Below are 16748 nucleotides of genomic sequence, written 5' to 3'. Positions count from 1 at the left end.
AATTTGTTGAAGTTGCTGAGCCCTTGGTAGATAAACTTGTTGAGGAACTTACTTGTTTTGATTACAAGTTTACTAAGGTTGATATCAGAAAGCAATCACGTTTGAGTTGTTTGCAAGATGCTCAAGATGCATTGGCTAATGTATCAAAGAGCAATCATGAGCTTTGGGAAAATAAAAATCGGTTGAAATAGGAGGTCTCTCATCTGAACGAAGTCATTCAACAACAATCTTCTCAGAGTGTTGTTGTAATGTCTCAAATATCTAAGGAGAGAAAGCTGATTGAAGCCGCCAAGTCTTGGATATAAGAAATCATTTCTGAAAGAGTCTGCGCTATCACAGAGACATTTGCAGTTCTTAGGCGCAGCAAAGAGATGAATGAAATGAAGAGAAACTTAATGTCTTCTTTGACTCAAGGAGCGGATAACTTGAGGGAAATCCTTGATGATTGGGATGAAATAGCAAAATTTGATCTGGATGCTATGGTCTCATGTGACATTCTTCTGTCATGTGAAATGTTCTTCAAATTTCAAGGACTCATTGGTTACAAAGAGGAAACATCGAGGAAGCTGATTACAAAGTTATAGGTGGCCTTTGGAGATTGTCAAGTAGTTGAAACAAATGTTACTTGTGATTTGGAATAGATGAGATGCCCTGTTACTGATGAATTTGGTAATCTTATTACAGTAGAGAGAGTAAACTTAGAATATATAATCAGGAACAATGTTGATGTAGATTCTGAAGGCTTTGGTTCACATACAATGAACAAGTTTGTCTTGTATAAATCCTTGACAAAACACTTGTTAGATACTACGGCAACAAATTCTAAAGTTGTGCAATCAGCATATGCAAATGCAGTAAGAGTAGAGGCCATATCGAAGACCATGGAAATTGTTGATCTTCCCACAATGCGTGACATCGTTGTCAAATTCAAGGCACTGGGAAACAATCTCTAAGATTGTTGTTTTGTTTTTATTTAATGTTAGTAGTTATAAAGGATGCATTACATGAAAAGGTGTAATTACATGTATGTAAAAGGATGTAATGCGAGTTTCATGTGCAGTTGCATGTAACCCTTTATTTTCTCCTGTAGTTAGACTAGGTCAAAGTCGGTTGAGTTGCTCCCACTTTTTCCTCCACTTTTTTCTCAATGCTTGTGTCTATATAAAGGAGTGCAGCCTCATTGTAAAATCATCATTATTTTTATGCAAGAGAGCTCTGGAGAAATTGTGCCAGCAGAACTTTGTTTGTGTAAGCACTATTTTGAGAGAAAGTGAATACAAAGGAGCATTTGAGACTTAACTTTGATTAAGTGAGATTGTTGCTTGCATGAGTTATAGGCTTTGTCTATAATTCATATAAGTTATCTTTGATTCATGTTATCTTGTGTTCTTGATAATTGCATCTCGTGAATTGAATAGAAAAGAGTTAAGAAGCAATTGGAGCCAAAGCTTTGACAAGGAGCAATTGTGGAAGTGTATAGCTAGAAGCTTTGTCTCTAGCTTATATTTTCTTTTTAATTCGCAAAATAGTTAAGTTATTTTTACTTTAAGGAGTATTTGTGCCCTAATTACAAAGCTTTTCCATATTGAAGTACGACCGGATTTTGAGCCAAACTGGTACAGTTTCAGCCAGCCTTTGAGTTAGTGAAGGTCTATCGGTATCACCGTTTCCAACTCTTGATAGAAGTGTAGTTAGAGATTCACCCTGCCCATTACTCGGTCCATGAGTAAGTGGATTCTTTCTTGAAAGATAAGAAGAAAGGATATTGGTAACACTCATTTTACAAAATCTCTCGACTTCTTGCTTACCTTGAGTTGATCCAACGAATGGTGAGAAGGGGGAGCCTTCCCTTTAAGGTAGGAGAGACTCTGTCTCACACGTTGTGACTCGTCATCCTATTTTGCGACTGAATTTTTACCCAAAACTATCAGTTGTAAAATATCCACCCAACAAACACAAGTTCACGTGATACATTGCATATCACGACTAGAAGACGTGTCAACTCTTTGCAAGAAATTGGCAATGTCAACATGATTAATCTCTGTATTTGAGATCTGATCAAAAGTAGATCAAATTTGTGATGGAGTTGCATGAACTAGCTCTTTATCATACTGATATTTCATTTTCCCCTTGACCTGTGGAGGTGTGGATATATCTCATGCTGCATCATGGAAATTCCAAAGAGTGAATACATCATTTTATGGGATTGGATCCTTATAAACTATGGGATTTTGTGTTGCAATGTCAGATCTATGAAGGATAGGTGTTCAAAGTATGGTTTTTAGATACTTATTGAACACATTTGATGGCTGGAAATGAACGCGACAGCTTGTCATGGGAAAAAATGACCAAAATCGGTTTAGAATGATGGATTACATGTAGGCAAAGTGGGGCTTTTGTTTTGGATGGCCAAGAATGTAAGTTGGAACATATGAATGTGTGCATAATGAGAGTTTTGGTATTTAAAAACATGGTCTTTTTACCAAAATCGGGTTTATGAAAGGCAATTACATGTGGTAAAAAATCACCATTTTTACTTGAGGTAAAAATGCAATTGGGTTTGGAAGATGCAATTGCATATGTAAGAATATGGAGTTTGGATGTATGGAAAATGGATTGAACATGAAGGATGAAAAGATGGAAATGCACTTGCATTCTTGGGGGAGAATGTCCTACTTTTTCTCAATAAACATGCCAAAATAAACAACAATGTATGCACACAAACTAAAAACTAAAAGAAAAGCATACCTCTTGCTTTGACTCAAACTTTGACAAACACCAAAACTTCACTTTGCTTGAAATTTCATTTTTGAGATGGAAGAGCTTTGAATTTGCAACAAAATGAAGGTTTCAAACTTATTTAATAACTTGATGCAAAAATTTAGGGCTGCATTTGAACAAATGGATAATAAAGATCCAAAGAATGCAACAAATTAGTGAAACAAGCAAGAAATGCAAGCAAAATTGAATCCTTACACTTACTTGGAGAGCAATGAGAAAAATTTGGAAGAAGAAGTTTGAGTGAACTCGTTCTCTTCAAAATCGGGTTCTCCAAGTGATTGCATGTAATGACCAAAAAAACTTTGAAAAATTCATACCTTAGCTTTAAACCCGGCTTAGAAGATGTAAATGCATGTGCAAGCTCTTGCAAATGCAATCATAAGTGTAGATTGCACTTGTTGAAGGATCTCAATGTTTGAAAAGGTCTCCCTTTGGCAAATTGTGGTCTCCAAATGAAGCATTAATGCAGGAACTGTGGAGGATGGACAAAACGCTTAAGCCTTCAATTTCTACCCTGCTTCAACTTTCTTCATGTAGTTGGAAATGGGTGAGTCGAACATGTGTTTGAGGCAAATGCTTAAATAATCTCTTTCCTTCCAATGTTTTAAGCAAAATTGGGTTTAGACTACCCTATTACATGTGTGTTTTGCCTTGGAATGCCCAGGCTTGGATTTATAATGCCCAAATGCATGTTTTAAATGGGCAAGAAAAATGTATTTTAGCCAAAATCGTGTTTATAATGGAATATTACATACACTTTTTGGCCTTGGAATGGAAAATCGGGGTTGCTAGATATGCTTTTTTAATATTCCCGTCAGAAAATAACTATTTAATCAAATCTTGTAAATGGGCCAATTGATTTAGCATATCTTGGACCCATTTTATTTAATTGTTTTTGTAGGTACGTGTGGCCGTCGGCTATTTTTATAAACCCTCGGAAGGTTTCTCCGACTGGTATTTAAGCACGACATGTAAGTAGTAGTTGGTATGTGATTTGAATTATTTCTTTGTATTGCGAATTCTTGTTGGAGTTTTGAATTTTTGCCATTTCAGAAGTGAAAGATCTTCCCTACTTGGCTATTCCGATTTTGATGGGACTCAACCCTCACCCTATTCTGTTCAAGTTTCCTGGCTTAGATTTGGCAAATCAGAGCATCATTATTTGTTTAGAAGTAATATTATTTTTGGAATATCTTTGTGTCTGGACTACATTTAGATCTATCATTGTTTTGTCTCGGGATACTTCTGCATAGAAGGTGGTTAATCGTCCCCATCCCAAGCCATTACCGTACGACCATCAAATCATCACTGTATGACCTCCATCTCATTACCCTATAACCAACCCGCACATTGTACAACTTCTTTCTTCCTCTCCATACAACCTACTCCCATATCGTATGGCCTAGACGGTTCCCCAAATTGACCACTGTACGGCCTGTCTCCTTCTTTGTCATACGACCACTCAACTGCTACTGTACGACCCACATAACATCTACTCATGTCCACTTTACATCTCTCCCATAGACCGTACAACCCATCCTACCTTCCCGTACGGCCAATCTCCAGCTGCAACTGCACGGCCACTTGGTGTTTCTGTTATTGGCTATCAATTTGGGGTACAACGCTACGAACGAAACACTACACATTTACAAGTAGTGTTTTTGGATGTGAAGGCAAAAACAGGTTCTCCAAGTGTTATTGCATGTCATGCATTTTCACTTGGAAGCCAAAAATAGGTTCTCCTAGCCCAAACACATGTTTTAAATGGAGATGCAATCACTTAAAAACCCAAAATTGGGGTCTCTACATGTCATTGCATGTGGCGTTTTTTCTCTTTGCTTCAAATTGGGTTCTTCTCATATCATTGCATGTCACATTTTTTATTTACAAGAGCAAAATCGGGTTTAGAAACCTCAAATGCAAGTTTGAAATGTGGAAGGCAAAGACATGAAACTCATCCATAAACCAAAATTGGGGTTAGAAGAGCCCATTGCATGTGTCATGTTTTCTTGCCTTGCATTTGCATGTCATGCATTTGCATGTATTTTGACTCAAACTTCCAACCCTTTGGAAAACTAGGTGCTGTAGGAGTGATTACATGTGTTAAATATGCAATGCATTTACATGCATTTGGTTGTCCAAGGCAAAATCGGGTTCTCTTGGATGCATTACATGTATTTCATTTCAAAAATAACATTCAACGGAGTTCCATTACTTAAGTTCTCTATTTAGCACATGTCTAATTGATTTATTGAGAAATTATCACTTAAAGGGGTCAAATATCTTATTTACACTATATATTATACATATTATGCGCAAATATGTTCAAAAAGTAACATTTCACTTAAATATTTTAAAAATAAAACATTAAAGTAAATCTCAACATTAAATTAGACTATAAAGTGCATACAATCACTCAAGTGAAAGATTAGAAAGCAACTCAATATTAAATTGTAACATAAAGTGCACTATAATGACTTAAATCATTTAAGCGATAAATCTAAAGTGATAAAGTAACTTAAAAACATAACATAAAGTCATTTTAAGTTATATTTTTCAAAAAGTGCAACTCAACATTAGAATATAACGCCAATATTTTAAATATGCAATTGAACTTGAAGAAACCACTTTTTAGAGAATTAAACCTTGATATCTTTTGACTAATAATTCTGATTCAGCTCCAAGAGATATTGAATCGAAGGGAAAACCAAAAGCAAGAGATTGAAGGAAACAAAAAGACTAAAGCAATCCAAATTAACACTCAAAAACACAAAAGGGACTTTGAAGGCCTCAAAAATCAAGTATAGGCTAACAAACTGAAAAATGGAAAAGACTTGATAAGAGCCTTCAGTAAAAGGATTCATTATATAAATTGGGAATGATTGGTTGATCAATCTTTACCAATTAAATATATCTTAGAGAAATGTGGAATTTAATTAGAAACGCTTCATACTGTTACCTACATTTTGTGGTTACAAAATGTAGAACAAAAAAAAAAAAGGAAACCTACAATAAAAGTTCCTACAAATGCTACTGCAACAGAGCTCGAAACCTCCTGGGTTCATCTCCCTTCCCATTGACATGAATAATGGCTTCATATAGTTTTTTGGTATTAGTACAACATGCTTGGCATTCTTGATGTTTAGATACACAGTCCATCTTTATTTAGTGTAAATATTGTAGTATTCCGAACAACTCCAACTGAGGGCGAAGTACAAAACCCACTATAAAGCACGGATATGGGCAAGAAGTGCACAGAAAGAGGTCTGTACGGGATCAAATGGAGGGCGAAGGCAGGGAAGTTAGGATTGTACGGCAATATGAGATGAGGGGAGAAAGGTGACTGATTGAAGGCAGCTGTACGGTGGCAATAAACAGGTCGTACGGTAGCATCTAACTAAGTCGTGTGGTGGTACTATTTAGGGCCGTACACTGAGATCAATGATCGTACGGTGAACTGAATAGAGAGTATGGCGTGAGTTTGAGATGGTTGTACGATGGCTTTGAGGCCGTACGGATGACTCTGGAATCCGTACGGTGAGATTAGAGAGCAATTAGTAGGCCGTACGGTAAGATAAATGGCAGGCCGTACGGATGGATTATGAAATAGTAGGCTGACTAAGCAAATCCAGGCCGTACGGATGGTGAGAAGCACAGTTGGTGATTGAAACAATATCGTTCGTACACAAGTATGGAAGATTAGATGAATTACAAAAATAATAACAAGACTTGAATGTACAAATTCTTTCGAATATGTTTGCCGAGAGCGGGCACTCCAATTTGCTAGATTCGAACAAGCTAATACATGCAGTGACGGAATAGGGTGAGGGTTGAATCCCACCGAAACCGCACGAGCCAAATAGGGAAGATCTTTCACTTCCGAAATGGCGAATTACTGAGAATCCCCAATAGGAATTCGTAGTACAGAGAAAATATAATTCCAAGCATGCCTACAGACTACTTGCGAGCCGTGCTTAAATACCTGTCGGAAAAAGCTTTCCGAGGGTGTACAAAGTTAGCTGACGGTGACACAAACTACAAAAAAAAAAAAAAAATGGGTCCGAGGTAAAATCAATCAATTGACCGTTACAAAGATTAAATTATTATTTATTTTATAACGGGGACATTACAGTCCTCCCGTCCCAAAATTTGCTTGTCATCAAGCAAGTGCAATGCCGGTTGCTGGAGGATGTGCTCGCCTTCCCACGTTGCGTCGTCCAATGGTAGGTGTCACTAGCATACCAAGTATTTCTTCAGAGTGCGGTTCCGTAGGACCTTTTCACGCACTTTGAGAATCTCAGCAGGTTCCAAAATGAGCTTCCTTTCCTCATTGAGTGGCGGAAGCTCGGTAGTGATGGAGACGTTTTACACTATAGCCTTCTTCAGACAGGAAACATGGAAGACAATGTGAATGCGGCTACCCTTCGGAAGTTTCAGTTCGTACGCTACCTCACCAATGTGACGGATCACATGATAGGGACCATAAAAGCGTGGCTTCAATTTCTCCTTACCTGTTCCTTTTAACGAAGACTGTCGGTATGGCTGAAGTCGGAGATAGACCAGATCCCCCACTTCGAAACTCCTCTCTATTCGGTGTCTGTCAGCGTACACCTTCTGTCGATTTTGTGCCTACTGCAGGTTCTCTTTCAAGCTCCTTAGTATGTCCTATCCCTCTTGAAGCCAATCTTTCGGCCTTGGAGCGTGATTGTCACCCAGAATTGTGTCAATGAAGGAGAGAGGTTCATGCCCGTACAAAGCTTTGAATAGTGCCATCCCAATAGACATGTGATACGTGGTATTGTAGCAATACTCCTCGAGATGGATCCATTTTACCCACGCTCGTTGTTGTGCCGAGACGTAGTTCCAAAGGTAGCCTTCGAGCCATTTGTTCGCAATCTCAATTTGATTGTTTGTCTGCGGGTGGTAACTTGTGCTCAGTGATAAATCTGTCCTTGCCATTTGAAACAATTTTGTCCAAAAAATACTGACAAATTGTCCATCCCGATCACTGACGATGTTTTGCGGTAACCCGTGCAGGCAAAAGACTTCTCTAAAAAAAAGATCGACGACTTGTGCAGCCTGAAGGTCCTAGGGGATGGCGAAGAAGTGAGCATACTTTGCCAATCTGTCAATCACCACAAAGATGCAGTCCTTTCTGTTCACCTTGGGAAGACCTATTATGAAGTCCATGGATATACTTTCCCACTTATGTTCAGGAAAGGCAGAGGCTGTAGCAGCCCGACAGGAAGAGTGTGTTCGGACTTGTTCTGTTGGCAAATCGTACATTCTCTTACATGCTACAACATGTCCCCTTTCAGTCCCTTCCACGAAAATCTCTCCCAAATGCTTCTATAAGTTTTAAGGAAGCCGAGGTGTCCAGCCAAAGGTGAGTTGTGTACTTCCTTCAGATGCTTCTGCTTCAGTTTGGATTTTGGCACCAGGTATATCCGATCTTTATAGTAGATGATATCATCCATCACTCTGTACCAATCATCGTGGGTGTGGCCGTCCATTATTTCACAGGCAATTGTATTCTTGAAATATTCTACTAACAGTTGTGCCTTCCAGTTAGCTGAGATCTGGTCTAGTGAGCAGATGGTGGGTTTTCTGGATAAAGCATCTGCAACAACATTGTTCTTCCCGTTTACATATTCAATATCGAAATCAAAAGACTGAACTTTGCTTACCCATTTTTGTTGCCGTTCATTCAAGTCCCGCTACTCCAAGAAATATTTCAGACTGTTGTGATCCGTATGGACGACAAACTTGGCACCTACCAGATACTGCCAGAACTTGGTTAGTGCATGTACGATGGCCAACATTTCTTTGTCGTAAATGAAATACAAGCGTTCTGCTGGTGTAAGCTTTTTGCTCTCATAGGCAATGGTGTGTCTATCTTGCATCAAAACCGCTCCAATGCCTTCCCAGGATGTGTCGCATTCCAAAATGAACGGTGGGGTGAAGTCAGGCAGTGCAAGAACCGGGCAAGTGCTCATGGCCTCTTTTAGCTTATCAAAGGTGAGTTATGCTTTTTCATTCCACTGGAAAGCCCCCTTCGTCAAATCCGTTAAAGGTGCGCTGAGCTGAGAAAATCCTTTGACAAATCTCTTGTAGTAATTGCACAATCCGAAGAATCCTTGCAGATCTATGAGTGATTTTGGGGGAGGCCAGTTAAGGATAGCCTGAATCTTCTCCTGATGCACTTGAACGCCGTATTTACTGACAACATGCGCCAAGTACAATATCTCTGTCAAACCAAACTCACATTTGGATTGCTTGGTGAACAGGGATTGTTCCTCCATGATACTCAGAACTTCATTCAGATGCTTCAGGTGCTCCTCCCATGTCCTGCTATAAATAAGAAGATCATCAAAGAATACCAATTGATACTTACACAACTGTTTGTTGAAGGTGCGGTTCATGCATGATTGAAATGTAGCAGGTGCGTTGGTCAATCCAAACGGCATGACCAGGAACTCAGTGTCCGTAGTGGCAGCTAAAAGCCCTTTTTTCTCCACATCGTCTTCCCTCATTTGGATCTGATGGTATTTGGAACGGAGATCTATTTTTGAAAAATAGACTGCGCCATGTAGTTCATCCAAAAACTCATCTATCTGTGATGGGATACCTGTTCTTTATTGTTCTTTTGTTCAATGTGTGATAGTCCACACACATGCGCATTGTTTCGTCCTTCTTTTTGACCAACACCATGGATGACGCAAACGGGCTAGAATTGAGACAGATCCATCCTTTCTCAAGCAATTCCTGAATTGTCCGTTTGATCTCATCCTTGAATTTCTTGGGGTGGCGGTAAGGTGTGGTTATGACTGGTTTTGCCCCTGATTCCAACTCGATTGTGTGTTCAAACCCTAGGTGAGGTGGTATGCTAGGAGGAATATCCATGAAAACTTTTTCATGCCTACTTAAGGTATCTTGGAGTTCATCATCCTGTGGAGGTGTTCGGTGCCCCTTTATAGGTTCCGTCGAGATAAAACAATGCGCAACCCACGCAATGTCATCGTGCCGCAAGATTGCCTTCATCCGATGCGCGAAAACTTCCTTCGGCCCTTCATTTCCCATCCCTCGGAGGATAACCTTTTTTCCGTCAACCACAAAAGTGAAGTCCATTCGTTTGAAACTTTGAGTGTACTCATCAAAGGTCTCCATCCACAGTATGTCAAGAATGACTTCCATGTCAGCGAAGTCCACTATGAAAAAGTCCTCCATCACCGTGTGATTCGCCATTGCGATTCTCAGCTGAGGAACAAGGTGCGTGCAAGGCAGGAAAGTCCCTCCAGCAACCTTGACTTGAAAGCCTGTGTGTGCTTCCGTAGGAAGATTTCTTCGCTTTACCAAGGATGAGTTTATGAAATTCAAAGTAGCTCTGCTATCCAACATCACCAAAACCCTTTGTCCTTGAAGGGTACCCCGCACACAGAAAACTGTGCACCTTTGACTGCCAGCCAATGCAATGGATCCTCCGTGCTGTACCAAGGAGGCAATCCTCTCCGTACGGTTTAAACTGGCCATATTGGTGTCAGTGTTTGGTTGGTCATCTTCAACCGACATTTCTTTTTGTTCATGTTCGTCCTCATCATCAAACATCACCTCAATGTAATGGATCTTTCCCTCCCTGAGGCATCGGTGGCCAGGCTCCCAAGGGCCCTTGCAATTGAAACACAATTTCTTCCTTCGAAGTTCTTGTAGGGTAGCATCATCCAATGATGGCTTCTTGGGCGGAGGTTTGTCCCTTAGAAACGTTGGTGGTTTCGGATGTGAGTGACTTTGAGAGGATGAGGTCGATGCCGACGACGATGCCATACTTCGTGCCTTACTGATTGCTTTCGACAGGGTAGACAGATTGAATACCTTCATCCAACCCCTCAAGGGTTTTGCCAGTCTGTCCATAAAGAGCACGACCCGCCTTCTTTCGGAGATGTCCGTGACCAACATAGAAAGTCTTTGAAATTCTGCAATGAACTGATCTACCGATCTAGTTGGCCTCGGTTGCACTAGATCTTTGAAATTGAGCTCAGGGTCTCTCCCATCAAATCGTTCTATTAATCTCTCTGTAAATTCTACATAGGTCTTTATTTGATCATGTCCTAATGTGATGGTGCTGTGGTGCCACCATTCGTGCGCAACTCCCTCCAAGTGCAACGCGGCAAATTTGACAGCTTCTTCTTCTAGCATAGGATTTAGCTGGAAGTAGGTATCGGCTTTCATCACCCACGACTATGCTGAAATGGAACCCGATCCGTCAAATGGAGACAGATTCACCGTACTCAATTTTCTCTTGAGATCATTGTTAAAGTATCCTCTTCTGTTTCCGCCTCCCGAGTATCTCATTCTCAGATTTGCGTAATCTTTGTAGGAAATGTCCTCTCTTATCTCTTTGAAAGTTGGTAATCTCTCTCCGTGATGTGCTTCCGTTCACGGCGGGAAGGTCGGCATGGAAGGTTGAGAGTGTGCTGGCTGAGGGTGTGCTTTAGCCGATACTGAGTCCGCGTTGTGACCATTCTGTTCCCTAGATATTTTGTTCTCTGCCAACTTCTTGAGAGTTTCTTCCATAAGTCGCTGCGTATCAGTGCTCTGTGCTTGATTCTAGGCAAGTTCCCTCAGAAGTGACACAAGTTCGGCGCCTGTTGGATCCCGTTCGTTAGCCATTCGATCAATAGAATGTGTCCTCCTCTTTTGGCTATAAACTCTCATTGACTGTCCACAGGCTAGCAAGATCAAAGAGCTCTGATACCACTGTAGTATTCCGAACAACTCCAACTGAGAGCGAAGTAAAAAACCCACTATACCGCACGGATATGGGCAAGAAGTGCACAGAAAGAGGTCCGTACAGAATTGAATGGAGGGCTATGGCAGGGAAGTTAGGACTGTACGACAATATGAGATGAGGGGAGAAAGGTGATTGACTGAAGGCAGCCGTATGGTGGCAGTAAACAGGTCGTACGGTAGCATCTAACTAAGCCGTACGGTGGTACTATTTAGGGCCGTATGTTGAGATCAATGACCGTACAGTGAACTGAATAGAGAGTATGGCGTGAGTTTAAGATGGCCATACGGTGGCTTTGAGGCCATACAGATGACTTTGGAAGCCGTACGATGAGATCAAAGAGCAATTAGCAGGCCGTATGGTAAGATAAATGGCAGGCCATACAGATTTGTTGTGAAACAGCTAGTTGACTAAGCAAATCTAGGTTGTACGAATGGTGAGAAGCATAGTTGGTGACTAAAACAATATCGTTCATACACAAGTACGGAAGATTAGATGAATTCCAAAAATAATAACAAGACTTGAACATACAAATTCTCTCGAATATGTTTGCCAGGAGCGGGCACTCCAATTTGCTAGATTCGAACAAGGTAATACATGTAGTGACGGGATAGGGTGAGGGTTGAATCCCACCAAAACCACGTGAACCAAATAGGGAAGATCTTTCACTTCCGAAATGGCAAATTACAGAGAATTCCCAACAGGTATTCGCAGTACAGAGCAAATATAATTCCAAGCATGCCTATAGACTACCTATGAGCTGTGCTTAAATACTCGTCGGGAAAAGCTTTCTGAGGGTGTACAAAGTTAGCCAACGGCGACACAAACTACGAAAACAAAATAAAAATGGGTCTAAGATAAAATAAATCAATCAGCCGTTACAAAGATTAAATTATTATTTATTTTATAACGGGGACATTACAAATACATTCAAAAATCAATTGCAGAAATATTCATACAATTATGATGATTTCTGATGCCCTTTGACCTTTAAAGGTGTCCTCACAATATTTTTTGTTTATCCTTTTCACACAATTGTTTTCTTGTTATATGACATATCATTTGGATGGATTTATTTAAGCAGCCATTTTATGACCTTCTAATTACATTGATGCCGTTATCTTGCTGGGAGCATATATTTTTCTTGATTAAGTAATAATATGAATGTATACAAGAAAGTATAATTTTTTGAGTCTTTAGAGAATAGTTATGTCACCATTTTAAGGAACCTTTATAGTGTGATATTTGAAAATTATACATTTTCTTTTGAAGCAAATGCATACACACGTATTAATATGTTGAAAATTAAGCTATTTATCAATGTTAAGAAACTGATACAATGGATACATATTGCATACAGCAACTTCCAGTTGTGAGAACGGAAGGATCAACCGGAGAAAAATGCCTGAGGCTTGTCAAGAAGAAGTCTGTTCGAACTTCATGCCTAGAATCTCCTGAGATGAATGAAGATTGTGGTGGTCCTGCTGCTTCAATTCAGAATGACAATGTAATCAATCAGTGTTGTCCAGACTTGTTGAAAGAAACAAATGTGAACTTTAATGGTCTTATGAATAACAAAGAAGGCACTACATACGGCCATATGCTTCCAGATTTGCTTGACTATCTGAGAGAAGTGGGAAGGCCACACAGTGAACATAAGGAGACTTTAGAGACATGCATAAATAATCAAGAAGTCGATGTGGGGAATCAAAACTTAGCTGTTGAGCTTGGTAAGGACACTGTTGCAGGTTTTCAATTAGAGACAAGTTGCACTAATCCATTCACGGTAAAAGATGAACTGGAAGCTGATTCCATGTCTGCTTCTGTACAGGTGGCTAAAGATATGTTAGATGAGACAAAGGACAATGTGCTACTGAAGGATAGAAAATATAATAAAACAAATTGTTTAGCAATTGTAACTCCTCTAGAAGCTAATTCTGAAACTCCTCTGATAGAGTCAGTAATATCCAAGGAATGGAATTTTAGTCCCTTGCAAAAGGTTACACAATATAGTGCTACTCAATCATCAGATGGTAATATTGACAAGGGGGATTCAGATTCCATGGGTCAGGAGTTAGCTAAGTCAATGATGCTAGTGCTTCTACCGCAAGCATTGCCATTATTTCGACACACTGACAAGAAGAGAAAAAAGATTAAATTATGTGAAGGTGGAGATTTCTCTTCTCTTGCCAAACATGATCATGTTAACTTGGTTGATGAACTGCATACGGAAAGAAAGGATTCTAAAACTTTTTCAAGCGAAATGCATGTAGTTTCTAATCATCAAATTTGTGAAGATACACACATAGACAGTGGATTATCTTTTGGGATAGCTGCTACTGATTGTGGACTAGGTGTGGAATCTCAAACGTTATGTGCAGAGGATTCAATTGAAGAGTGCACTTATTGCGACATGTCTATGCCAAGAGTAGGTGAAAAGACAATGCTGTCTGATGCAGTTTCATTTTATACAGATTTAGAATTTGAAAATATTGTGCATGTTTGTAAAATGAATCATACTATAGGTGGATCTTCATTAACAAAACTCTGCCTCATTAAATAATTATCTTCTATTTAGGTCAGTAATGTACTGCAAGTGTCCAAGGTGGGTTGCGCTAACCTGGAAGAGGCCGACATTGAACAAAAGTTGTACAAATCGAAATCATGTGAGAGTACAGATAAGGTAAAGGAAACTTCTATATGGTATTTGTTTGCAGTTGCTTTAATTCTAAGGGGAAATTTTTTAAATTAAGGTCGATGCATTATGTCTCCTGCCATTGATCAATTGGGAGTGTTAAAGAAACAAGCTTCGAAATCAACACAGCTAGTAGATCAGAGTTGGCAATAGATGTGGCTTTGGCATTTTAATGTTGTGTTTACTCTTTAGAGAATTTGACAATTAATTTGATTTAGTAAAGCAATATGGCAAAAGTAATGATTTTAGGAGTGCCAAACAGGATTGTCCAGTCATAGAATTTGTTGTTCCAGACAGTTTTGAGGATGAAGAGTGTTTAATTGACAGCTTAAAGAGAAATTCATACGTTGCTGAACAACAAACTTCATTTCAAAGTCATGATCTAACTGTAGTAAATATGGAGGCAGATCCAGAAGCATTGAGCAAGCCTTCTGTGATTTTAGAAGAAGTCAGTGATGCTCATAAATTTGGCTGCAGTACTGATAATATGGTAATTTTTTGTTTAGCTAGCACTCTTTTCAAATTGTGAAGTTCTTTTGTTGTGTTAATTTAATCTAGAAGATATTAAAAAAAAAAAGAATTCTGCACATGCTAAATTATTCCAAAATTTTTGCAAATGCTATATTCTTGAAAATATTAAGTGAAGAAGTGGTTCCTTTTATCTCATATTTATTGGATATAACGAAAGTTACAAGAAATGTAGCTTTGATGTTAACCTGTTTATGTGTCTCAGCTGTTATTCAACTGCCATGGTTCTTTTAATAAAAAATCAACTGCAGAAGAGAATTTGCATCTGAGCTCTAGTGGGAAATGTATCAATAAAGAATGTTCATACAAGCTGTCTACCTCTTGGGCAGATTGTAATCTGAACGTTTCTCCGATTTTATTTAAAGAGAAGCCTGATTTCAGAGTCCCTGAGGAAACTCCAGGGCTCTCTATAGGAGCTTCTCATCGTAAGCAGACTCAGAATTCTGACAAAATTTCTGATACACATGGGGTATTTCCTTCAGCTGGCAACTTAGAGCTGTATGCACATATGACCATGGATGGAGCCAATCATCAAGGAGTTGATTGTTTTGGGAATGTAATTACAGGCGAAACAGATTCAATCTCTTATGAAGAGTTTAAATCTGCATCCTGTGGTGAGAGTATATGGACTGACAGCTTGAGCACAGAGTTAAAAGGCTTTTGCCCAGTCTCCACTTTTTCAGATACGTCACCTTGCATTGCAAAACCTCGAACTGTTATGAACAGTAATTATTGTGAAGGCGTCTGCCCTAATCAGGGTGTTCATATAAATGCTCAGCAAAGAACTTATGAAAATACATGGGATATATGGTCTACTGAGCTTGTGGGTTGCTATGAACATTCCATCCCTGTAATTTCGATGGTACTGAGCGTTCTTGGAGTAGACATGCATCTTTGTGTTGTATGTGGTGTTACACAAGAAAGGCAAAGAAGTCTCTTCATCTACAAGGTGGTGGTTGGAGATGCCTCAGATAATTGCTCTTGGCTTATTGGCTATGCAGCAGCTATACTTCCGGATGAGGAATATTACTTTGATACAAAGGCAAATGATTTCTTTCTTGTTTTGGCATTTTCATATTTAGAGCAACTGTTAAAGCATTTTTCTTAGTGTGTACAAAAGATGTGCCTTTTGTCCACTTAAGTAACTTGTCTGAGTTTTATAACCAGCACAATAATTTGCAATTTTTTGGTTAGTTTGGTAATATTTCTGGAGTTAATCATGTAGAAATTGTTCTTACTGGAACAGTATACACTTGACAATTACGGAATACAGATAACACCAGGTGGAGAGAACTTAATTCTTCTTGAGAGCATCAAAGTTCAAAATATGAGGTGTGCTTGTTTCTTTTTCTTGGGCTTTGGAGCCCTTTAGGCAGATATGATGTAACTCCATTCTCTGGCTCTATGACACCTTGAACTTGTAAAATAATTTATCAATCTTGCCCTCTTGACATTGTGTATGTTCTTTGTGAATTACAGGGAGGCACGAATAAATTGTCTACAGTCACAATGTCTCTCACAAGGCCAATGTGATGGGCATGGGGTGAAATTGATCTCAGTGAAAGATTCTCATGTTTCAGTATCAGCAGTGTTGTCTTCCACGGAGAGAATGTACTGTATATTAGTTTCTGCATCAAAGTCTATCATTGCAGCTGGAGAAAAAGGAACTGTACATGTATGGAATATGGACACGAGTTGGAGGTTGGCTTTCTTGTGTGCAGCTATATGTTTTAGGCCAGTCCTGTATCATTTATTACTTATTTCAAAATTTTCTTTATGTTTGTCTGAAAGTTTGGATAGCTTTGAGAGAGGAAGTTTAAACGGTAATCTTGCATAAAAATATTTACCATCTCATTGGAGAATGTGCTCCCCTGGAATAAGAATAAATTAAAATTAAAATTCTTAATGTTGAAATCTGAAACTAATTGTGTGGGATGACATTAAGATACACAAATGATG

At 39.2% G+C, this 16748-nt stretch overlaps 1 protein-coding gene across 2 annotated transcripts in view; it reads left to right on the top strand.

The window, feature by feature from the left end:
* The window catches only part of LOC149534966 (DNA binding protein), a 304932-nt gene that overhangs the window by 126227 nt on the left and 161957 nt on the right, over positions 1 to 16748 (top strand). For both annotated transcript variants that reach the window (XM_089805409.1, XM_089805410.1), the window contains exons 5-10: positions 12927 to 13994; positions 14145 to 14249; positions 14524 to 14751; positions 14995 to 15831; positions 16036 to 16121; positions 16269 to 16490. In XM_089805409.1, coding sequence (XP_089661535.1) covers positions 12927 to 13994; positions 14145 to 14249; positions 14524 to 14751; positions 14995 to 15831; positions 16036 to 16121; positions 16269 to 16490 — 2546 coding nt within the window. The remainder of the gene's footprint in view (positions 1 to 12926; positions 13995 to 14144; positions 14250 to 14523; positions 14752 to 14994; positions 15832 to 16035; positions 16122 to 16268; positions 16491 to 16748) is intronic.

The sequence above is a fragment of the Cupressus sempervirens genome, chromosome 10 (genome assembly GCF_028749045.1).
Source record: "Cupressus sempervirens isolate cs-2001-9-10 chromosome 10, ASM2874904v1, whole genome shotgun sequence".
Lineage (NCBI taxonomy): Eukaryota > Viridiplantae > Streptophyta > Pinopsida > Cupressales > Cupressaceae > Cupressus > Cupressus sempervirens.
This window is presented reverse-complemented; position numbering and strand designations above follow the sequence as displayed.